At 61.9% G+C, this 24,108-nt stretch overlaps 1 protein-coding gene across 5 annotated transcripts; it reads left to right on the forward strand.

Annotated features, from left to right (window-relative positions):
* Nucleotides 1-230: 230 nt before the first annotated feature.
* LOC309803722 (tubulin polymerization-promoting protein-like) lies at nucleotides 231-22,997 on the forward strand. Of its 5 annotated transcripts, none has more exons than XM_082620354.1 (4): nucleotides 231-618; nucleotides 15,217-15,537; nucleotides 21,836-21,989; nucleotides 22,127-22,996. In XM_082620354.1, exons 2-4 carry the CDS (start codon nucleotides 15,221-15,223, stop codon nucleotides 22,319-22,321), a joined length of 666 nt encoding a protein of 221 aa, XP_082476480.1. In that variant the 5' UTR covers nucleotides 231-618; nucleotides 15,217-15,220; the 3' UTR covers nucleotides 22,322-22,996. The 5 variants fall into 5 exon arrangements, with proteins under 5 accessions (XP_082476480.1, XP_082476479.1, XP_082476478.1 ...); XM_082620353.1 differs by having other exon boundaries at nucleotides 15,220-15,537; XM_082620352.1 differs by lacking the exon at nucleotides 231-618 and adding an exon at nucleotides 1,328-1,434.
* Nucleotides 22,998-24,108: the final 1,111 nt, after the last annotated feature.

Below are 24,108 nucleotides of genomic sequence, written 5' to 3' on the forward strand. Positions count from 1 at the left end.
TGGCTCAGCACCCCGGCTTCCCCTGCTGCCTGGCCCGGCCGGAATCCCAGGTGAAGTCGGAAGCTGCTGCCCGCAATTCCGATTCAGACGAGACCTGAGAGCTGGGCAGAGCCTGGGGTCAGGTGTGGGGTCTCTGCAGCCAGGACGGAGCACAGAGACTGGGTGGGTGGTGGGGAGGGAAGTCTGTGGCCAGATGGGCCATGGAGGTGTGTATGTGTAAGGCTCAGGGTGGGGGCTTTGCAGCCAAGAGGGGAGGACAGGGCCTGCGGTGGGCTCCTTGGCCAGCGCCAGGTACCACGGCAGTGAAACTAAAGGCCACGCTTCCCCCTGGAGCCCGGGCATCTGGACAGTTTGGGGCGGCTTGCTCCACTGGAGGGGGGCCTGGAGGATAGAGAGGGAGACCCCTGCACCCCAAGTCTCAGGACTAGAACCTCCCTGTCACCCCGGCCCCAGAACCTTCGGCTGAGCAAACTCCTGGTGAAGGCGGGGACGCGCCCTGTCTCCGAACCCACCCCTCCTGGCGCAGAGCCGGCCTGGTGGAGAGGAAGCAGCAGGTGTCCCGAGAAGAGAGACGAAGAGACCCTGGAAGAGGCTCTGAGGTCTGCAGCTTTCACCCAGGTAACCCGCGGAGGCCCCGGTCGGACGCAGGAAGATGGCCCGCCTCCAGCTGGAGTCGGAGCCCGGGTTGGGGCGCCGCCGCTCGCCCCCGGGAAGGCGTCCCAGCTGCGCACCGCGCCCAGGGCCCGGCACGGAGCCGCCTCCCCGCCTCTGGCCCACCCCAGCCAGGCGCTCGCCTCACCCTCCCACTGTCCCCCAAACTCTTGCGGGGCGGCCCCACTCCCCGCCCCACCCTGCTCCCCTCCTTGGGGCCCGAGCCCGGTCACCCCGGACCCCAGCGTTGGCCCGAGCGTCTCCGCAGAGAGGCCAGCGTCCAGCCGACCCAGCCGGGAGGCCCGTCCTCGCGCCCATCCGTCGACCCGCGTCCGGGGTCCCGGAGGGCCAGGTGGGACCGCACGGGCGACACCCCGCCCCGCGGAGCCGTGTGGCCCTGGGGCCAGCGCCGACCCGCCTTGTAAGGCAGGGTCCGCGCTCGGACGGCCTCAGTGCGCCTGGCAGCCCGGGAGGGAGGGGGCGGGGCGGAGCCGCCAAGAGAGTGCGGGGCGGGCGTGGGGGGCGGGTCCGAGAGGGGGCCAGTGGGGGCTGGGGGCGGGTCCTTGGACGGGTCCTCCAGTAGGAGCGCGGGGAGGGCAGGGCGAGGGGCGGACCGGGCGCGGAAACTGGGGGCCAGGGGGCGCGCCGGCGGGTCTGGGGGCGGGCCTGAGGCCGGGGGCGGAGCCGGCGGGCTGGGAGCTGCGGCGCGAGCGCAGGCCGGGTACCGGGTTGCTCGCGCGCGAGTCGCGGAGGCGCCGCCGCTGCAGTCGCCGCATCTCCGAGGTAAGGGGCAGCGGGGCTCCGTCCCGGGGCGCGGCGCGCAGGGCCACCTGCGCCTGCGGGCCGGGGCGCGCCACCCATTCCCGGCGCCCGCCCGCGCCCCTTCCCCGAGGCCCAGTGCGTCCGTGCGCCCCGCGCCCCGGAGCTGCCGGCTATCCGCGCGGCGCTCGGGCCCCCGTGGCTGCGTCCGGGCGCGGGTTTGGGGACGCGGGGGCGCGGGCTGGAGCGACCGGCGATGCAAAGGGCAGGTTTATAATTGGGCCCTAAATGAGGCTCCTCGGCCTTTCTTCGTGTCGGTGCGTAACGCGATAGAGGACTCCCCTCGCAGCCCCTTCCCTCTCCGTGTCCTGCTACATAAACACCGTTCACATGCCCAGGCCTGGGGTGGCGGCTGCCAGCGAGACTGCGGGACATTAGGGCTTAGAGGGTTTGAAATGAAGCCACTGTCATACAGCACGAATTTAAGGAGCCCCAGGGCCACAGAAAGGGCCGTTTGTGTCCAGGGGCCGAGAATGTACGTGATCCTTTGGCGAGAACTCGGCCGTCCCTCGGTCCGGCATTAACGTCGCCATATCGGTGCAGGTGAGAGGGTCAGGCCTACACTTTGCAAATCCAGAAGCATCCCCGGAGGGGTGTTCTGTTTTCTTATCGCATGTGGGCACATAACCCGGCAATCAAGATAAAGAGGTTGGCTGCCAGTGTATTTTTTCCACACGCCCCTGGGGACCAGTGCCCCGCCCTTGAAGGAGGATCCAGAGAAACCCTTTATTCTGCGGTTTCAGTTATGTAAATGAAGCCTTGAAATGAGGTGGGAAGAAAACCCTCCCTGTGACTGCTGTTTTGATAGGCGCTTTGTGCTCTGATGATGGGACACCTTTTAGGCTAAGCTGGCTATGCTGTCATCCGTCTGTGTGTTTACTGGCTAATTCATCTGACGTTTATAAACGATAAAAGACCTAGCTCCCACGGCCCCCCCGCCACCACCTCCCAGGACTCCCCGTGGCCAATCTCTCAGGGAGGGTGCGCTGGGGGGGTGCTCCCCAGGGCCTGGGCCAGCCCCTGCCGCCTAGGAGGTGATCAGTAAACCCTGACCTGAACTCCAAGTGCCCTAGGACCACATCCGGGGATGGAGCAATGGGCCTGGGGAGGGAGAGCTTGGAGCTGGCAGGAAATGGGGGGAGGGGCGGGGGCCATGGGACAGGCGCCTTGCGAGTGCCTTAAACTGGACTCCATGACCCCTTCTCTGGTACCAGCCCCTGTTCCCACCACGTGGTTGGAATCCCAGGGCTCAGTGATGAGTGATGGGGGAAGGGGGTGCTGGTGAATTGCCTGGGGGCATCTGCAGAATGCGTGCCACACAAGGGTATGTGTGTTTTCCTGGGGAAGGGGCCTTCGTGATTTCCAGAAGGATCTGTGACTCAGAAAGGTACCCTAATTTATGTACTACATTAAAAAATTCTTCTCCATCTTTTTGGAATGACGAAGTGATGGAGATTAGTGGGAGCTGTGTTGGCCGAATTCTTATCTCCTCGGTGTTGTTTGGCTGATCTTCGTGAACCCTTTGAAGTTGCAATAAATAAGCTGTTTTAACTGTATACAAGGTTATAGATGCTCATTGTGGGAAATGTGCAAATCACAGGAGAGTTTCGTGAAGAAAATTAAAATCACTCGTCACTGATTGAGGATTAAGAGAAATCTTTGAGCAGCCAAACTGTCCTCTGGGGCTGCGTCCTCGTGGCTTCCCTCGCTGGTGGGCAGTGGAGCCGCTCCCTGCAGAAGAGGCTGAGAATTAGAAGCTTCCTCAGGGAGAGGCTTGCTGGCTTAGCGCCAGGGCTATTTATAGCTGGTGATGTTGCTGTGAGGCCAGAGGAGCACGTACAGGAGCCGCCATCCGGGGCCACTGGGGCCACGAGGCACAGCCCCCACTGCACCTTGAAGTATCAGGGCCTCCCTGGGTCGGGAGGTCTGTGCCCTGGGCCCAGCCTGGCACCATCTGGAAACCACCCCAGACCGAGGGTGCCGGGCACTGAGCAGAGGCCACCTGAGCCCCAAACCCTGGACCAGGCGGATGCTGGGATTAGGCAGGAGAATCGACACACGCCCAACTCCTGCTGCTTGAGCAGCAGGTGTTTCCTGGGAAGGAAGGTGGGGAGCTGCCTGGGGGGTGCCCAGCGGCATCTGGGGCTCAGATGTGGTCTCCGGCGCCCCGCTCTTCAGCCCCTCCTCGGGAGACCAGCCCCCTCTTGGGGTGGGGAGGTAACCATGGTGTCACAACCCATGGAACCCCCAAGCTTGGCACCCCCAGTCCACAGCATCCCCACCACGAGTCCCAGCTCAGCAGAGTCTCTTCAGAGGGGGAACATCCTCAGTGGCATCCACATGGCAGTTCCTGGAAATGGCTTTGATTGGCCCTGCTGGGGTGACAGGGGAGGGTGCGGGTTCTGTGATCTGCAGCCCCCAAGAAGGGCATATGGGGGAAGGGCCGCTCCCCACAGGGACGTGGCATGCTGTCTCCAAATCTCGTTTGCTGACAGGGAAGCAAGACTGTTTTGCGCTTGCAGATTTCCCCTTTAACTGTACGGGATGTGCAGTGACGTGCAGTGAAGCTCAATTGTAATTTAATGTCTAAATGTCCAAATGTAGGACCTTCCTTGGTGAAGAAATGTAACAAGTCTTTCACAGGGTGTGAGGAAATGATGGTGTTCTGACTTTGGTACCAAACCCAAGTGTCTTCTGCGACCCCCCATTAGCTGGGGGTGTGTGTGAGCTTACCCTCGGGAGAGCACATTCATGGCCACTTTTCCTTTTCTTAATTAGATTTGTGAAAAGGAAGGACTGGCCCTTACCTTTTTTCAAGCCTAAAAGTTAAGAACACCTGGAGCCCTTTCCTGCCCATCGCCTTGTGTCCCACAGAACAGTGTCCCCGTGTGTCCCCCTGTGTCCCCAGCATGTCCCATGTCCAGTTGTCCCAGCACAATCTCCCCTCTTTGGGCCACAGTCCCAAGGTCTCATCCTGTAACCCTGTTGCACCCATTTGTTCAACAGACATCAGGTGCCAGGTGAGCCCGGCCAGGTCAGCCCCGGGAAGCTCTCGCTCCAGCGGGAATGTCACAAAAGCCAGCATCCTCCGGGGGCCTCGTTCAGGCCTCACGCTCCCACTGCCTCTGGGCGCGGGGGGCCACGGGCCTCGGAGCCTGGGAGGAGCCCCCAGCACCAAGCTGCCTTCCTGGGAAGGCGGTTCCCGCAGCTCATCTGGGCCTCGTCTGCCCGGCCCTGGCCCTGCTGGCTGCTCGGCCCCCAGGCCTCCAGAGGTCCCGGGCCGCTCCTTCTTCCTCCTGCCAGGGGTTGTGGCTGCCCCCCAGCCCGTTCCTGGGGAGGAACTCTGCTTTTGCTGTGGTTTTACTCCCTGCGCCTGTTTCCCGCCCCCCCTCCGGTTTAGTGTTTAACCTTCCTGCCTCACAGCACGTGCTCTGCGATGCTGGCGCGTTTCGGGCAGTACCGCGTGGAGCCGGTGCCTGCTGCGTTCCGTGAGCCCCTCACCGTCCGCTGATCCCTTGTGTGGGCCACGGGCCTTGGGGTTATTTCCATTCTCTGGCGTGGCTGCCTGGAGCCCCCCTGCGTGTTCCTCGGAGAACACGTGCGAATGTTTCTGCTGGGCCCTCGGCGCCCCGTCTTAGCCGATGGTACCGGCGGCTCCCCGGAGTTGAAGCCCCTTGACGGCCGCGCTCCACAGCCGCCGGCAGTGGGCAGGGCGCAGTGGCCTCTTGGCGGGTGGCCTTCTGGAGGGTGCGTGCCAGAGCCTGCGTTTCAGGCTAAGGTAACGAAGCCAGGCGTCCCCGCCAGTGACTGGGTGTCTGGATGTGCTGGGCCTCCTCGAGTCCCTTGCCCGTTTCTCTAGAGCTGTCTTTTTCTGGTTGATCCACAGGGTTCTTTCTAGATTCTGGAGACGGCAATGTGTGTTGCATGTAAGAGACACCTTCTCTGCCCACAGCTGTCTTTTCAATCCTTAGTGATATCTTCTGATGAATGGAAGTTCTGAGTTTTAATCTGGTGCCATTTAAGAATTTTTTCCTTTAGGGTTAGTGGTTTTTGTGTCCTGTGTAGAGTCTTTCCCACCCAGGACATCAGATACTCTCAAACATCCCCTTCCTGAGGCTTAATGATTTTGCCTTTCCTGCTTCAATCTGTACCTGAATTAATTTCCATTTTTCTCCATGTGTCTGTTCAGTCAGCCCATCTCCTTTTGTTGAAAAAGTTTTCTTCCCCGCTTTTCCTTTGTTGTCCACACTGTCTCTGCACCTGTGCGGGTGGATTGGAGGCTCTCTTCTGCCCAGTGGTTTATTTTCTGTCCTTGTACCAAGACCACACACCACACTGGCTTCATTTCCAGAACTTTCCATCAAGTCTCGAAACCGCTGGGCAAACCCTCCACCTGTTCTCCCTTCAAGATCGCTGGTTAATTCATGGTTTTTTGCCTTTTTGTGTATATTTTACAGTCAGCTTGTCTCACTACCCAGACATAAAAAGTGTTAGAATTTTTATTTGGATTAAATTAAAACTGTGGATGAATTTAGGGACAATTGACCTCTTTGTATTTCAGACTTAACCCATGTTCATAATATCACTGTTCTTTCAATAATGCTTCATAGTCTCTGTGTGGACGGTCTTACACATCTTTTGTTAAATGTATTCCTAGGTAATTCATATTTCCTCACTTTTTTTTAAATGGTATATTTCTAAATACCTTTTATTGTCTGGTTTTGCTGCTACATGGAAATAGATTTTTGTATGTTGACCATGTATCCAGAAACCTTGCTAAACTCACGTTGATTCTAATAGTTTTCCTGGGATCCCTTTGGATTTTGTGTGTACACAGTCATAGAAACTGCAAATAATGCCAGTTTTATTTCTTCCTTTCTACGTTTATATATTTATTTCCTTTCCGTATCTTACCACACTGACACAGTGAGTAGAAGTGGTGATAGGCAAGCGTCTTTCTCTTACTCCAGTTTGAAAGGAAAATTTTTCAATATTCAAAGTGTGATGATTTTGTAGCTTTTTGTAGGTACCCATTATCAAATTAAGGAATTTATTTCCTTTTCTAATTTGCTCAGAATTTTTACGGTGAATAAATGCTGAAATCCATCAAGTGCTTTGGCTGCATTTATTAAGATGATAATATGATTTTGGTTCTGTGTTGTGTTATGTGGTGAATTATATTAAGTTAATGTTAAATGAACCTTGCACTCCTGGCATAAACCAAACTTGATTGTAAGGTATTGATCCTTTTTATCTATTACTGGATTCAGTTTGTTAATATTTTGTTTAGGGTTTTTGTATCTGTGTTTGTAAGTGAGATTGGCATCCATTTTTCTTTTCTTGTAACGCCCTTATCAGGTTTTGGTACCAGGATTATTTTAGCCAGAATGAGTCGGGTGGGGTGTTTCATCTTTTACTCTTCTCTGGAAGAATTTGTGTAAGACTGACAGTATTTCTTCTTTCAGTATAAGGAAGAATCTGCTGGTAAAGTCATCCAGGCCTGGGGTTTTCTTTGTGAGAAGGTTTTAAATAAGAATTCAAATCCTCAATAATTATAAGAATTAATAATAGATACAAGAGCAATGATAAGAATATATTTCTTCTTGTTACTGTTTGGTAAAATGGCTTTTGTTTTGTTTTTAGGAATTTGTCTGTTTCATTTAAATTATCAAACATGTTGGTCCAAAATTGTTTATAATATTCTCTTATTATATTTTAATCCCTTAATATCTGTCGAGCTTGTAGGGATGTCCTCATTTTCCATCTGATATGGGATATTTTGACCTTCTCTTTTTTTTACTTGATTAGCGTCCCCAGTATTTATCAATTTTATCAGTGTTTTCAAGGCATTAAGTTTTGATGTCGTTGGTCCTCTGTATTATAGATTTGTTTTCTAATTTATTAATTTGTACTTTTATCTTCATTGTTTCTAACACCTTTGTCCTTAATTTGCTGAGGTTTTTTTCCTAACTTCCTGGATGGCAGCTTACCTCACATATGATGGTGTACCCACATACCATTTTCCTATGTGTGTACACCATACACATGCACATGTGTATGTACATGTGTGCACACACACACGTTTCCGCCATGTCTAGCTGTTTTCTTTTGGGTATTTCTGATCCACGAGTTCTTTAACCTGCTCTGCTGTGAATCCCATCCACTGAGTTCTGAATTTTAGTTATTGTGTGTTTGTTTTACGGTTAGAATTTCCAAGGTGTTCTTTTTTCAGATCTGCTACCTGCATTCTTACAGGCCCCATTCTTGGCTGGAATTCCTCACCTTGTTCTTTTTCTTCTTTGCACACGGCGCGCACTGCCCATTTCTTCTCTGCACACGGTGCACGTAGTTACTTTAAACTCAATGTCTGATCCAGCTCCAGTAACTGGAGCCTCTCGTCGTTTCTGCTTCCTGTTGTTTCTGCAAGTTCTTGGCACTTGTTCCCCCTCTTGGGCCTGGTTATTTTTTTTATCATCATACGTGGATATTGTGTTTTTCCGTCTCCAACGGTCGTCTCCTCCTCAGGAGTGCTTGTGTGTGTCCTGCCGCTGTTTGGGGCACCAGCGCTCCAGATCCCCGCATCCACGCTGGGGGTAGAGGGGAGCCGGCCTGACCGCCCCTGACTCCCAGGCGCCCGTCCGCCCACCCCCAGGGCAGGGCTGGTCTGTTCAGGGTGCCCTGCCCTCCCGGGTGGGGGGCCTGGGGCTTTTCAGTCCCCGTGGTTGGTGGGAAGCCTCCCAGCTGTCTGGCACGGGGTGGGTGGGGAGTGAGGGCTGGGCTGCAGACCACTGCGGAGACCCTCGGGCTGCCTCCGGCTTTGCGCTTCACACCTGCGCCGGCTGATCTCCTCTTCGGCTGCTTGGGGCCAGGAGAGGCTTTGCGGCCTGCAGGCGACACTGCCGCCCACCTGCCAGCCGTCAGACCCAGGCAGCGGCCCTTCCCCGCAGGCCCCTCTGCTCTTCCTGGCCCTGCGGTTGGCTTCCCCGGGCCCCGGCCTGCCCCCCACGCTGTGGGCTCCGTGGGGTCTCGGGCGGCCTGAGAGGCCTGGCCCCAGGACCTGCCGTGCGGGCACGTGGTGACCGCAGGGCGCCTGCCGTCGGGGAGAGGCCAGGCCATCCGCGGGCAGCTCCACGTTCCTGGAGCTAACAGACTTCCTGTTGAGGGTCTCACGTGCACGCCAACTCGAGGCCGGACCCCGTCTGCGGGGAGGGGCCTCTGCCCGCTATCGCCCCTGGGTTCTGTGCCGCCGCCCAGGCTTCACTCCTCTGGGCCTTTGCAGGCGCTTTTCTCCGGGGCAGGGACCCCCTTCTGGTGTCCCTGCTGTGTGCGGGTCCTGCGGCCGCTGTGACAAAGGACCACAGACTTTTGACTGAAAACTACAGAAATATGTCCTCTCCCAGTTCTGAGGCCAGACCCCCAGTCCGAGATTGAGGTGTCGCAGGGCCGTGCTCCCTCCAGAGGCACCAGGGAGGGTCCCTCCTGCCTCTTCCAGCTCCCGGGGCTCCGGGCATCCCTGGGCTTATGGCGACGTCCCTCCCGTCTTGGCCTCCGTCTTCACGTGGCTTCTCTGTCTGTGTGTCTCCTCTTCCGTCCCTTGTAAGGACACCTGTCAATGGACTTAGGGCCACCCTGGTCCAGAGTGGACCCATCTCGAGATCCTTAGCTTGATGACGTCTGCAGAGACCCTTCTTCCAAACGAGGCTCCTCCACCTTGCGAGGACGTGGACACACCTGGCTCGGGAACACCATTCACCCACTACACGTGCCCTGCACAGGGTCCGCCCGACCGCAGGTTGGCTGCAGATGCCGTGTTCTTGGATTTTGTAAGAAACTTGCTGACAAACAGTAGAGACCGGCTCTGGGACCGGGGGACTGAGGCCCAGGACATGGTTCCTGGGAGGCCAAGGGGTCCCAACGGAGTGAGTCCCCCAAAAAGCCCCAGCTTCGTGGTGACCCAGAGAAGCTCCTGCTGTCCGCATCAGTTCTTCTGAGGGGCAGGGGTGGCAAACCTGTCCTGGCCCCTTCCTCCCCCCCGCCCCCGTCCCCTCCCCCGCCAGCCCGACCAGCAGGAGCCCCCAGGCCCGCGGGTGCGGCTCCCGCAAGATGGCCACGGCCCCCAGGAAGGCGCCCGCTCAGCCACCCACCTTCTTCCCTCTCGTCCCAGAGAAACCGCGTTTGACTTGGGCGCAGGGGACAGTGTGGCTGTGACTGTGGTTCCCAGGCTGCCCCAAGGGATGGCCTAGCCTCAGTGCAGGAGGTCCCAACCCCACGGGCCTTTCCGGGCCTACGGCCTGAAGCATGTGACCCGGGACCTGAGTGGCATCCTGCTCGGACGGTGCGGCCGCTCGCCCCGTGCTGTCGGGGCCCCTGCAGGGACCGTGGAAGGCAGCGCCGAGCCGGCAGGGCTGCGTCCACGCCTGAGGCTCCGGGACCGTCTGCTCTGCGGGGCAGGCACTCAGAGGCCGCTTTGTGCCCGCCTGGGAGGCCCCGCTGCCTGGGACGAGTGGTCATTCACATCGAGTGTCGGGCAGCCGAGCTGTGGTGGCCGTATTATGACTAAAATGTGGACAGTTGCCAAAGGGCTGTGTCGTGTTCCAGTGGGCTCTGAAAGAAAGAGCCAGAGCTGCGGGCCGGCGGCCCAGACGGTGCGCAGCCCCGACGCCTCTGTTCCCCTCGGGCTGTTCCCTCGGAGGCTGTGCCTCTTCCAGGGGCTGCACCGAGGGCGAAGCTGGACCCCGACCCTGGGGGCCTAAGCCCTGGTGGACAGAGGGGAGCAGGGGGAGGCGACGGCATCCATCCCCCGGCTTCTGGCCGCTTGGTCTTTTGCATTTTCTGTCCTAACCCTCACCCGCCCACCTCATCTTGGCTGCACGGGTACAGCGCGCCCACCCGGCAGGGGTCAAGGAGGTTCTCCCCGGGACCAGCTGACCAGGCGCCCTGGCCTCCTGTGCGGCCCCGGAGCAACTTGGGACTTATTTGGGGGCTGCTGCTGTTATTCCCTCGCCCCCTCCGTGCGCCATCAGTCCTGGGACTGGGCCCGGTGGGCTGAGCCGTCCAAAGGGGCTGGGCTGCCCTGGGAGGCGCCTGCTTGCCCTGCACTCTCTCCTCCTCTCCTTCCCGCACTTGGCACAGAGCCTCTGGGTTGCCTCTGCGCGTCCAGCGGCATCCGGCGAGGGGCGTTCTGTGCCCAGGCCCCTGCACGGCCGAGGTCAGGTGCGCTCAGCAGACTGTCAGCCCGGTGGGCGTCAGGAGCTCCGTCGAGGTCCAAGGAGGGCTAGTTTGTCAGATGCTCGGGAACCTGGCATTTCCAGGGCCCGTGCGGTTCTTGCGCAGAAGCGGGGTCTCAGCTGGACCCCGGGCCTCGGGGGCACATCAGCGGGCGCAGCCACGGCCCAGGGACTTGGGCTCTCGGCCCTGGTGGAGGGTGCCGCCCCTGGGCCCGGCTTGCTGTAGACATCTGGAGGGTGCTGGCACCACGCCGGCCCTGAGAACGCAGGAGGGTGGCACGTGGGGTGGGCCGACGGGGCCGAGGACCAGGAGCTCGAGAGCCCAGGGCTCCCACCGCGGCTCGTGCCTCCAGAAGGTTCCTTCTGGCGTCCGCTGTCCCGGGAGCCCTTTCCCACCTGCGGGCCGGTCTCCCGGTCCCGAGCAGCCTCTAGGACGAGGTCGGGGACAAGAACCCCAGTCGAGCTCTAGCGCGTCGTCAGCGACACCCCCAGGGCATCCCGGCGGCCACAGAGCGCTGAGGCCTCTGGATCCCCCGGCTCTCCGACCCTTCAAGTAGGGGGCTCGCCAGTGGGGCTGATGTGTTGCGGGGAGGTTCCGGACTTGGGGTGCGATGCCCGGTGACCCGGCAGAGCCCGTGGTGGGGTTCGGGCGCCGTGACCCGAGTTTCCCCCGGGTCAGTTTCCCGCCGGCCCAGCTCGCTCGGCGTGAGGTGGAGCCGGGTTCCGAGTTCCGGGAGGTTTGGCGTCAAGGAGGCCGGCGGGACGGGGCCTGAGGCCTGAGCAGCGCCCCCGCAGGGCCTGGGAGGCGGGGAGTCCCCTGTGCGGGTCCCAGCCCCCAGACATGCGCATCCCCTGGCCCGCATCCTGCCCCCAGAAGCACGCCCCCCCAGACCCCCCACCCGAGGGCCGGCAGCTTTCCCAGGCCGCCCTCCAGCGAGCCTTGGCCATCCTGGTGCACTCAACACCCGCCTGGGGCTTCGGGCCCAGAGGACCAGGGAGGTGGAATGGACCCCGGGGGCTGGGAGGCACCTGGATCCCAAGGGGCAAGATGCTTGAGGCCTGGTCCGATGCAGGAAGTGCCTGCAGGTAGGGTGTACATATGGGCAGCGTGAGGAGGGGCATTGGGAACGAGAGGCTGAGAGTTGGTCTGGGGGGCCCGGGGGTGGAGGTGCGTTCACACCTGCGGGAGCAGGAACACACACTCCACCTGTGGTCTCAGTGCACACCTGTGTTCTGCTCGAGGAGGGGGAGCCAGGGGAGGCGGAGCTGCTGTTGCCTTTAAAACAACACGTGGCCCAGCTCACATGCACACCTGGCCCAGCTCACATGCACACCTGGCTCAGCTCACATGCACACTTGGCCCAGCTCACATGCACACCTGGCCCAGCTCACATGCACACCTGGCCCAGCTCACATGCACACTTGGCCCAGCTCACATGCACACTTGGCCCTGCTCACATTTACACGTGGCCCAGCTCACATGCACATGTGGCCCAGCTCACATGCACACCTGGCCCAGCTCACATTTACACGTGGCCCTGCTCACATGCACACGTGGCCCAGCTCACAGGCACACGTGGCCCAGCTCACATGTACACGTGGCCCAGCTCACATGCACACCTGGCCCAGCTCACATGCACACTTGGCCCTGCTCACATTTACACGTGGCCCAGCTCACATGCACAAGTGGCCCAGCTCACATGCACACCTGGCTCAGCTCACATGCACACTTGGCCCTGCTCACATGCACACCTGGCTCAGCTCACATGCACACCTGGCTCAGCTCACAGACACACCTGGCCCATCTCACAGGCACACCTGGCCCAGCTCACATGCACACCTGGCCCTGCTCACAGGCACACCTGGCTCAGCTCACATGCACACCTGGCTCAGCTCACAGACACACCTGGCCCATCTCACAGGCACACCTGGCTCAGCTCACAGACACACCTGGCCCATCTCACAGGCACACCTGGCCCAGCTCACAGACACACCTGGCCCATCTCACATGCACACCTGGCCCATCTCAAAGGCATACCTGGCCCAGCCCACCGGCACACCTGGCCCTGCTCACAGGCACACCTGGCCCATCTCACATGCACACCTGGCCCATCTCAAAGGCACACCTGGCCCAGCTCACAGGCACACCTGGCCCAGCTCACAGGCACACCTGGCTCAGCTCACGTACACACCTGGCCCATCTCACAGGCACACCTGGCCCAGCTCACAGACACACCTGGCCCATCTCACATGCACACCTGGCCCATCTCAAAGGCATACCTGGCCCAGCCCACCGGCACACCTGGCCCAGCTCACAGGCACACCTGGCCCATCTCACATGCACACCTGGCCCATCTCAAAGGCACACCTGGCCCAGCTCACAGGCACACCTGGCCCAGCTCACAGTCAACCTGGCTCAGCTCACGTACACACCTGCTCCATCTCACAGGCACACCTGGCTCAGCTCACAGGCACACCTGGCACAGCTCACATGCACACCTGCCCCATCTCACAGGCACACCTGGCTCAGCTCACAGGCACACCTGGCACAGCTCACAGGCACACCTGGCTCAGCTCACAGGCACACCTGGCACAGCTCACAGGCACACCTGCCCCATCTCACAGGCACACCTGGCTCAGCTCACAGGCACACCTGGCCCAGCTCACAGGCACACCTGGCCCAGCTCACTGGCACACCTGGCCCATCTCACAGGCACACCTGCCCCATCTCACAGGCACACCTGGCTCAGCTCACATGCACACCTGGCCCATCTCACAGGCACACCTGGTCCTGTTGCAGGCACATTGCTAACATGGATTCCCAGCCCTCCTGGCTGGGGGCACTGTGTGCTGATGTCACGCAGAAGCTGTGACTGTGGCAGATAAGGGTCTGTCCTGGGTCACCTTTTCTACAGGTTTTGCTTCAGATAGTCACGTCTTAAGGGCGTTGCCCGGGAGAATCATTCTGGAGACACAGGCCTCGTGGCACCTTTTTGGGGCGCGGACAGCCTGTGAGGGGCTGGTGGGCCAGGGGGTCACGTGGTGTCTGAAGACAGCTGGGCCCCCATGGTGGGTGGTCCCTGGAGCCTGGTGGACACTCTGGGGCCGGCTTCCCCAGGTCCGCTCGTCCTGCATCTCCTTCCACTCTGGTCTGTGAGTCCACCTGGCAGCTGCCTTGCCCTCTCCACACCCTCATTTGAAAATGCAAATCCGGTCATGCCGTCCATCCCCACACCCACCGTGAACCCTCATCAGCTCCCAGCTCCGGAGCCCGCGGGGTCAGCCGTGCCTCAGCAGGGCCTGGCCAGGGGACACTCACACAGTGTTCTCTCCACCTCACCTGCCCACCCCCGTTCCTCCTACCCCTGGCCCGGGCCCCACCCCGTGGACCAGCGGCTGACAAGCCTCACGTGGAGGGAGCCGGGCCTCCTGTTTGCCACGTCCACGGCCGGCCACAGCGACGCCTGGCCACGGGGCGCAGCCCACACGTGGATGCCGTTTGTCCTCGATGGCTCCAACACCGGCTGTGTCGTTTCTGCTCCCCGCACCGTCCTGCTTCTCCCCACAGCAGGAAGTCACCTTGGAGAGCTTCCCATCTGCATGTAGGGTCTCACTCCTGTTAGTTTTGTTAAAGTAATTTTCAAGTTACTTTATTAAGCTACAAACGTGGAGCCCAGGACGGAGAGCTGGGTCCTGGGGCTCATCACCACATCCCCAGTCATGTCCACCCTGCCCTGAGCCCCTGGTGTCCTGGACCATCCTCACCAGCCACTGTGCCTTCTTGAGCTGCACTGCCTTTTCTGTTTGGGGAACTTGTAGGTCCTGAGTTCAGCAGGGCCCTGCTCGGGACCCCCACAATGCCAGGTTGCCTACTGCCCCCCGCTGACCACTAGCCGTGACTCTGGGGGTGGGCATTGGTGCTGAGCTCCCGGCTCCCCAGAGCTGCTGGAGGTGGAGGTGTCTTCTCAGCCCCATGGGGACCCGGGCCCAGCTTTGGGCATTCACTGGGCTCCTGACGCCATCAGCCACCCCCCAACGTGAGCCCCCCCTACCCTGGGCGCAGGCCGCAGCCCCGCTCGGCCCTCGGAGTCTCCACAGACCCCTGCTCTCGCCTGGGGCTTCCCTCTTCTACTAGCGGTCTGTTCGGCCCGCTGGACCCTAGTCAGCAGACTGGGCCCTGAGGTGGGCGCAGCAGCGTGACCGGTTCTGGATCCCTTCCCCGAGGATGGTGTCACCCCACTGATGCCCGGGAAGGTGTCACTCAGGGAGCCCCCAGAGCAGGAGGGTCCTGAGTCCCCCAGGAGGCTGGCTCGTGCCCCACCGTGCTGGAGGCTTTGACTGTCGGGGACTTGGCGGCCAGGGCGCCAGGGCTGGAGGGGCCTCGCCGTGTTCTGCAGCAGATGGACACTTTGTCCCGGGGTCGCACAGTTGCTGGCGGGCCACAGCCCCTGTCCGCGGGCAGCGGGGGCCTTGGGCATCTGCCCGCAAAAGCAGGTGACCTCTTGTTGCTTCCTCCCAGTAGCATGGCTGACAGCAGGCCCAAGCCCCCCAAGCCCGCCAACAAGACGCCCCCCAAGTCCCCAGGGGACCCCGCAAAGGACAGGACAGCCAAGAGGCTGTCACTGGAGTCGGAGGGCGCCAGCGAGGGCGCGGCCGCCGCGGGCCCGGAGCTCAGCGCCCTGGAGGAGGCCTTCCGGAGGTTTGCGGTGCACGGGGACACCAGGGCCACCGGGAAGGAGATGCATGGCAAGAACTGGTCCAAGCTGTGCAGGGACTGCCAGGTGATCGACGGCAGGAACGTGACCGTCACCGATGTGGACATCGTCTTCAGCAAGATCAAGTACGTGTGCGCCTGGGACCAGGGGGGTGGGAGCGGGGCTCTGCGTTCTCTCGGGCGGCCAGGAGGGCGACGCCTCAGGACACTCTCCCTGCCCGGAAGAAGATGCCCGGGAGTTTGAACCAGAACAGGCCCCAGTGGGGCCGGGAGCCCAGGTCAGGGACGTGCCGCAGCCGCCTGCCGCAGCCTGAGGGGTCTCAAGTGGCAGAGCCCGGCCCGTGGGGGGCTGCTGGGGGCCGGGGGCACGAGTCCGGGAGGTGGGCGTCTGTGGCGCCGCTCCCCTCAGCTCTGGGGGACGTTCGCGTGTGAAGAAGAGCGGGGATGACGAACGGTGGGCGCCGTGTGCTTGTCCGTGTGTGTGTCTGCACGCGTGTGCACACGGGCTCAGGCATGTGGTCCGGGCGTCGATAGGCCCCCTCCCCCTTCTCCCGCCCTTCACACCCCGGGACCACACCTTGAGGACAGCAACAGCATCTCCGAGGCATCACACAGACACGCACACACGCGCACGTGCATGCCCACACGTGTAGAACTCAGGTCTCCACTCTGCTGGTCACGGCTCACCCGGAGGACAGATGCCCTGGACAGGCCTTGGAGACCGCGTGTGCAGGAGGCACGGGCAGTGGAGGCACACGGGCCCTTGTGCCCCCTGGGAAAGGGAGCCCCATCTGGTCCCCGTCCCGCTCTGGAGGGCAGGACACTGCTCAGACACTCAGGGAGGAGGCTTGGCCCCTGGCGCCCAGGCACTGCGGGGGCCCCACCTCAGAGCCTGGCTGCTCTGGGCCCCAGGGTCTCTGCCTCGGCTCGTCGCGGGAAGTGGGCGGCTGCAGCCCCGGTCCGGCGAGGGGTCGTGGTCAAGACACGGTCAAGACCAGTCTGTGGCTACTCCCCCTCTGCCCTCCTGGACCTGAACTCCCTGTGGGGTCCCTGTGACCTGTGTCCCACTTGGGAGAGCCTGTTCTGGGGGAGGGTCCCCCAGACCTCCCAGCTGTGCAGCGGGGGACCTTGCCCTTGGGAACGGAGAGGGAGACAGTGCTCCCTGGGGGGTCCTGGGGGGGTGGTGCCCTGAGTCGGGTCGTGGGGTCCTGCAGGACAGGCTGGGAGCCACACCTGGGGGACCAGGTCTGAGGAGTGTGGGGCGCGGTGGGGACGCGCGCGTCCCGGCGTGCGGGTCGTGGGACCGCGGCCGCTCCAGGTGGCAGCCGTGGCAGAAGCGCCGCAGCTCGCGGGAGCCGTGGGCGCGGAACCACACGGGTCGCTGACTGCCGATGGCTGTTTCTGTTTGGGGCGGTTGCCATGACTCTGCAGCCCTGCCGCCAGCCCGGTATCTGCAGCCTCTGTTTAGGCCGGTCGTCATGGCAGCGCTTGTTTGTTTGGATGTTGCTATGTGTTAAGTTTTAAACACGGTTCTTGCAGCTCTTCCCCAGGCCTCGACTGAAGACTGCCGTCTCCGGGACCAGGGCTTCCCCCGGCCCCGTGCCCGCCCCCCCCACCCCCCAGCCCCAGGGCGGAAGGAATTAACTCAGGACCCCGTTCCCATAAGCACGAGTGTCACCCCAACAGTCCCGCCGGGGGCCCGTGGGCCGCAGGGTCCCCTGCGTGTGTGCCCAGGTGGGAAGGCCGGGGAGGCGGATGGCGGCTCTGCTGGCCCTTCCTGGCCCCCACTCGCCGGCTTTCTGGCCAACGGTGGCGTTGCCCGTGACTCTGGAGCCCTGTCTGGGCTGCAGGTTAGGAGGACGCACGCCGGGGCGGGGGACGCGGCCCATTCTTGCTGCACGGGCTGCGGAGGGAACCGTCTGAAGCGCAGAGCTTGGCGCATCGGTGCAGAGACCCAGGCCACGCGGGATGCCTGCGGGAGCGGTGGGCAGGGCAGAGCCGGGTGCGCTGTGCAGTCCCAGACACGCCAGCGGGGCCCAGCGCCTGCTCGGTGCCTGGCGCCCGGGCCTGCCCTGCCCTGCCCTGCCCCTCCCTGCAGGCTGGTGGGTGAGGCTGTGGCATTCGGGGCCCTGACCCCAGCACGTGCTTCCAGCTGTGGCGTTGGGGGTCTCACAGTGTCCTCCGCGGGGGCCTCTCCTGGCCGCCCGAGGCTGTGCAGGGCATCCAGCAGCTTCTGCCCTGGCCTCCTTGGGGCCTGCCTGGCGTGTCTACAGAGGGCCAAGGCTTGTGGGGGCAGGAATCGGGCAAGTCCGTCCATGCTGGCTCCTCAAACCGCTGATATTGGTGTTGGACGCCAGTGCACACAGGCCTTTTGATGACCTTCCCCAAACATCCAGAAGTGGTTTCAACGACCTCAGGTGCATCTGTCCCCAGAACCCGTCCCTGAGCCTCCAGCCTGCGTTAGGCCCTCGCGAGGTCGGGAGGAACTTAGGATGCTCTTCCCTGCTTGGGGGGCAGCTGACTGTCGGGGTCACAGGTGCCCTTCAGGCGGCCGGCCTGGAGGCCGCCAGACCTGGGTGTGAGCAGCCTCCTTCCAGGTTGCCAGCAGCGTGGTCCCTGGGGCCCAGGAGCAGGGGGCTGGCATCTGCCCGCTCCCAAGGCCTGGTACCAGACGTGTGGGCAGCTGCCACATCACACTGCATCCTCACCCTGCATCCAGGTCCTCCAGACAGCGCTCCCGTGGCCACCCGCACAGCCCCGCTGGCCCAGGGTCTGATGGGAATATCCCGGGGGCTCCCTCCTCTGGCCCTCGTTGGTGCCTTAGCCTCCCCCTCCAGACCCCACTTCCTGCTCTCTGGACGGGTCACCCAGGTCCCAGCTTCTGCTGCTCAGGGGAGCCTGGGAGTCGGCTTTCTCCAGCCCCCAAGTGGCATGTTATCTGTGGTCCAGAGGGGGCCCCTTGCTCCGTCCTAGGACATGTTAGCCAAAGTCCAGCGGCCTTCATGACGCTGGCCCTGGAGACACAGACCTCTGTCCTCGGAGGGCTGTGCTGCCCCCCCCCGCCGCCCAGATCCCTGGCCACCGAGTGTCCCTGGTGACCTTCGGGAGTGGCCGGGCTCAGCCCTCTGCCTGCCCTGCGTTGGGCCTGGAGGTCTGGGGACACAGGGCCTGGGAAGCACAACCCATGGGGCCTCGTGTGTGACCAGTGACCCCATTACTGCTGGACCAGCTTTCCAGCAGAACAACGGCCTTCTGAGCAGGGCACTGGTTGGCCCCAGTGCTGAGCCGGGAGGAGGGGGTTTGGTGGGGGGACCCTCTCCGGTTCTGTGCACTCGGGAGAACAGGCTCCCTGTGTGTGCGGAGCCGTGTAAAGTGATCACGTGTCTCCAGGGAAGAGGCTGGCAGTGTCATTCGAGAACTCCCCAGGGACTGTTCCCAGCGGGGGCCGCGGGGCCCCCTGGGGAAAGCTCCCTGCCAGCCCAGACCAGGCTCTGAGACCCTGTCTGGCGGTCACGGTGGGGACATGTGGGGACACCCGGCCCCGCCAGGTGGAGCAGGCAGGTCAGCGCCCTGGGCCCGCACGTCCACTCGATCTGAATGCGGCCTCTGACGGAGGCCCCGTCGGCCATGCCCCGCCCCCAGCCCGAGTGACTCACACTGGTGGTGCCTGGTGCCCCAGCGGCCGGTCACCAGGCTGGCAGGCAGGCCTGGCGTCCGTGAATAGAGACAGGAGCGCCTTGGACAACCCAGGACAAACAAGTGGGGCCCCACGACCGTCGTGGGTCAGCGACCAGCAGGGATGGCAGGTTCCCCGCCCCAACAAGGCCAGGACCACGCTGCCCGGGACAGCTGGGCCAAGGGATCCCCCCAGCCCGGCCCACGGACCTCAGAGCCGCTGTGGTGTCGCAGCCAGGCTTTGAGGGGTGGAACCCACCGCCGGACACGGGGGCTCTGATGAGGCCTGCGGTCCAGGTGCCCCTCCCGACAGCCGTCCAGGCCTCTCGGGCTCCGCTCCCCACCCGCCCACATGGCCTCGCTGGCGGCACGACTTGGTCGTCCTCCCCGTGGCCCCTGCGGCTGTGTCCTCCCTCCACTGTCTCCCCGACCCCGGGGTGGCCGGTCAGCACGTCCCGTGTCCTCAGACTCACGTGTCAAGTGCCTGTGAGTCCCGGCATGCGCAGGGGACGTCCTGAGGCATGTTTATCGCTTACCGCTGGGCTGTTGGAGTTCTGGTGACTGAACAGAACCACGAATAGGAGAGTGATACACACAGGTTTACGTGCGAGTGAGACCCAGGAGGGGTCAGGGGCTGTGCATGGGCTGCCGGCCCACCTTCTGGGGGTTGCTGCCGCCTGCACCCTTCCACACCGTGGTGTCCTTTTATCTGGTTTACTTACTTCCGCTGTCCCAGTGGGTGTGTGGCAGGGCCGCATCCCGGTTTAACCTGATTTCCCTGGTGCCCAGTGACGTGGAGCGTCCTTCACGGGCTGGTTTGCACTTGTAGGTCTTTGACAAAGTGTCCGGTTCAAATATTTGCCCAACTTTTTTTTTTTTTCTTTCTTGCGGTACACGGGCCTCTCACTGCTGTGGCCTCTCCCGTCGCGGAGCACAGGCTCCGGACGCGCAGGCCCAGCGACCATGGCTCACGGGCCCAGCCGCTCCGCAGCATGTGGGATCTTCCTGGACCGGGGCACGAACCCGTGTCCCCTGCATCGGCAGGCGGACTCTCAACCACTGCGCCACCAGGGAAACCCTGCCCAACTTTTTACATTGGGTTTTTTCTTGTTGTTGAGGTATAAGAGTTCTTTGTGTGTTTCAGATACAAGTCCTTTATCAGATTTTCTCCATCTGTGGCTTGTCTTTTACTTCTCTTAACAGTATCTCTTGAAGAGCATGGTTTTAAAATTTTTGGTCAAGTCCAATTCATTGTTTTTCTTTTATGGACTGTTTTTGGGGGGTCATTCCTGAGAAAATCTTTGCCTAAGCCAAGGTCACGAAGAGTTTCATTTGGATGCTTATCCAGAAGCTGGATGGTTCGGGGTCTGTGATAAATGCAGGACTGTGGTCCAGTTGAGTTAAACTTGTAGACGGCGTGGGGCACAGGCCAGGCCCTCTCCTCTGTGCGCAGCCTCCAGCCGCTGAAAGGACAGTTCCACCTCCATTCACTGGCTTTTGCAACCTTGTCAAAAACCCTTACATGTGGCCTGTTTCTGACTGTCCTGCGGCCGCTCTGCGGCCGTGCCTGTGGCTTTGCGGCCGGTGCTGACGTGGGGGCAGCCCCCTCCCACTCTGCCCTCCCCTCTCCAGCCGGTCCCCTGGGTGCCGTCGGCTGCGCTGTCTCGAGCCCTTGGCTTCTGCAGGCAGCCTTTCTGTTGGTCCCCGGGGCACCTCCCCCCACTCCTCTTACTGTAGAACATTGAGAACCTCACCGGATGGATTCGCTGGGGAAGATCCAAGGTGGCATAAGTGCTTTTCAGTTAAAACTCATAGAGACCAAGAGCCAGTCTAGAGCCATTTTGAAATTGCGAGAATGGACTTCCCTGGTGGCGCAGTGGTTGGGAATCCGCCTGCCGATGCGGGGGACATGGGTTCGAGCCCTGGTCTGGGAAGATCCCACATGCCGCGGAGCAGCTGGGCCTGTGCGCCACAACTACTGAGCCTGCGCGCCTGGAGCCCGTGCTCCACAATGGGGGAGGCCACTGCAGTGAGAAGCCCACGCACCTCAACCAAGAGTAGTCCCCGCTCGCCACCGCAACTAGAGAAAGCCCGCGCGAAGCAACGCAGCCAAAAAGGGAGGGAGGGAGGAGAAAGAAATTGCGAGAATGACCTACCAGATCCCGGGCGGCCGTGGGATGCCTCCGGATGAGGAGCTGCTCCCGGGTCCCGGCTGTGCCCCAGCGCGCCCAGTGCTGGTCAGGCCCTGGCCATGGGGAGGCGGCCCCCAATCCTGTCCCCGAGTGGGGACCGTGCCCCCACCCCCTGGCGACCCCGCGCAGGCCGGTGGCCCCAGCCAGGACTGCAGCTGCCTTGTGCCGTGGGATCTGACGTGCTTTTCACCCTTTCCCTCTGATGAAGGCGACATGCTCGCCCACTTTAGCACCAGACCAGGATGTGTTGGTGTCCAGTCGTTCATGAAGGACGTGCTTCCTGTCAACTTCACTCCAGGACGATTTGTATTTGCTGCCATTGCCGACGGCAGCCGACTATTGGGTGTAACGCCGCAGACCAGGGCGGGGCAGGGCACGTTCTGTGTTTTAATGGAAGACTCGCTCTGGGCTGTGGGAAAGAGGTGGGGTGAGGGGTCCCCTGATGTCACCGAGGCCCTGGGTGGGGTGCGGGTCCCAGCCCAGTGACTGCTCAGCGCCTCCTCCCCGTGGGGGTGCCTGGGCCCGGTGGGCGCCCCCTGAGCCCCCTCTCCCTGCAGGGGCAAGTCCTGCAGGACCATCTCATTCGAGCAGTTCAAGGAAGCACTGGAGGAGCTGGCCAAGAAGAGATTCAAAGACAAGAGCGGAGAAGAGGCCGTCCGGGAGGTGCACAGGCTCATCGAGGGCAAGGTCCCCATCATCTCGGGGGTGACGGTGAGTTCGGTGCGCGGGTCTCGGGAAGGAGGCAGAAGCGTGGCTCCCGGGCACCGGCGGCCCCCGTCCACGGTCTGGGCCCCTGGGCTGGACTCGCCCTGGCGGCTTCCCTGACCTCGTTCCCCGCTCTCTTGCAGAAAGCCATCTCCTCGCCCACCGTGTCGCGGCTCACGGATACCACCAAGTTCACGGGCTCCCACAAGGAGCGCTTCGACCCGTCGGGCAGGGGCAAGGGCAGGGCGGGCCGCGTGGACCTGGTGGACGAGTCGGGCTACGTGCCGGGCTACAAGCATGCGGGCACCTACGACCAGAAGGTGCAGGGGGGCAAGTAGCCGGCGGGGCCTCCTCCCGTCGCCCAGTCCCCCACCGCCTCACACTTCGTTACATTCCTGTGCTTGCAGGCAGAACTCGGACCCGGGGCGGGGCGGGGCGGCCGCGGAGGCTCCAGGCCCGCCTCCCTCCCACCCGGGCCCGCACCCCCGCCACCCCAGCTTTGGCCCCGACTCACCTTTCCTAACACACCTGCCTCGTGCCCGCCAGGAAGTGGGCAGATGGCCCTTTCCAAAGTGTCTCCCGGGTCCAGACCACACCGGCCACTGGTTTGCAGCAAAGGGGGCGTTTTAAAGGAGCTGGTGGGCAGACCCTCACGGGGCAGTGTTGACCCACAAGCGCCAAGGCACCAACCAGCAGCCCCAGTAAAGCGGAGGGAGCCCCGGACAGGGCGCCGCGGGGCCTGGCGAGCCGCACGGAGGTGTGGGAGGCGGGGCTCACAGGTGGAGCCTGACAAGAAGGTGGGGACAGTCCCGTCTCGGGGCAGAGGGCCCGGCCCCGCGTGAACGTCCCACGGATGACGCGCGCTCGCAGCCCTGCGTGGCCCTCGTCACCCCGCGTGTCCCCTCGGCCGCGCGGGGAGGCGGGGCTCAGGCCGCAGGGCGCGGCTCACGAGGAGAGACGCGGGACGAGCGTGGGCCGCGGCCCCTCCACCCCATCAGCTCTCTCCTCCCCCAGGTCCTCTTGGTCGGAACAACCCAGCTGATCCCGACGTCCCAGCGCAGGTCCTGGAGAGGAAGGACTTAGGCCACGGTTGCCAGGTGTGTGTGCAGGGGGCCCTGGGTCAGGGTCGGGGGGGCCCGGGCGCCACCTCGCGCCACCACATGGCGGGCCTGCTGACGGGCTGGCGGGTGTCCGCACGGCCAGCGCCGTGGGCTCCGGCTTTCACTGAAGACCCACCCGCTCGGCCCTGCATTCTGAACTTGAAGTGCCCGGGGTGTCAGGGTGACTCTCAGGTCTGATGGAGTAAATCTTTTCAGAAGACCTCTGGGAAAAGGTGAGTGGGTGCGCTTGAGTCTCCAAGCCTCCTGGGGGCTTGCTCTATCTCACCTTCAGTGACAGGCTGGCTGGTCCATCTCAGGACAGAAGACTCAGCACTTGAACTTGATAAATGCCAGTTACATCATGTCATAGGTGATGTCATTGTTCCTTCTTCCGGGACACCTGTAGGACTCTGTGTCCTGGAAGCTCGCATTTTCACCACCGTAGATGTCTTCTTTCCACTGTCTGGTTCTTGGAGGATAATTTAGTCTTCAATCTCCTTGCAGTGCGGACATTGCTTCACTTTTCTTGGGGTGGGGGCAGTGTGGATGGGGTGGGAACAGATGGGGGACGGGGTTGGGGAGGGGCTCTGTCCGCACTGCGGACAGGTTAGGAGATCTGGGACCCCCCCTGCTTCCATGGCGACCACGGCCTGTGAATCTTGGCCATGGTCGTGTCGGGGGCCTGGAGGTGACGATGACCTTACGGGTCATCCCAGCACCAAACACAGACTCTGGAGCCCCAGGGAGGCTGGAAAACAAGATGCAGGAACCAAAATGGGGCAAAAAGTGGACCCAGGCACCATCATGCCCCAAACGGCTAATTTCCTGAGCCCGACACCAGCGGTCTGCCCTATAGTGAAATCAGGATGTCCCAGAGGAGGTGGCACCAGGACAGGGCACGGAGGGAGAAGGCGGCTGTTCCCAGGGTGGGCAGGGGCACAAGATGGCCCCAGGGCCCCGGCCCAGGAAATAGCCTGGAAAACACTGAGCAGTGAGAAATGAGCCCAGAAACCCGAGAGTGTGTG

Source organism: Mesoplodon mirus (genome assembly GCF_964341445.2).
Source record: "Mesoplodon mirus genome assembly, chromosome: 5".
Classification (NCBI taxonomy): domain Eukaryota; kingdom Metazoa; phylum Chordata; class Mammalia; order Artiodactyla; family Ziphiidae; genus Mesoplodon; species Mesoplodon mirus.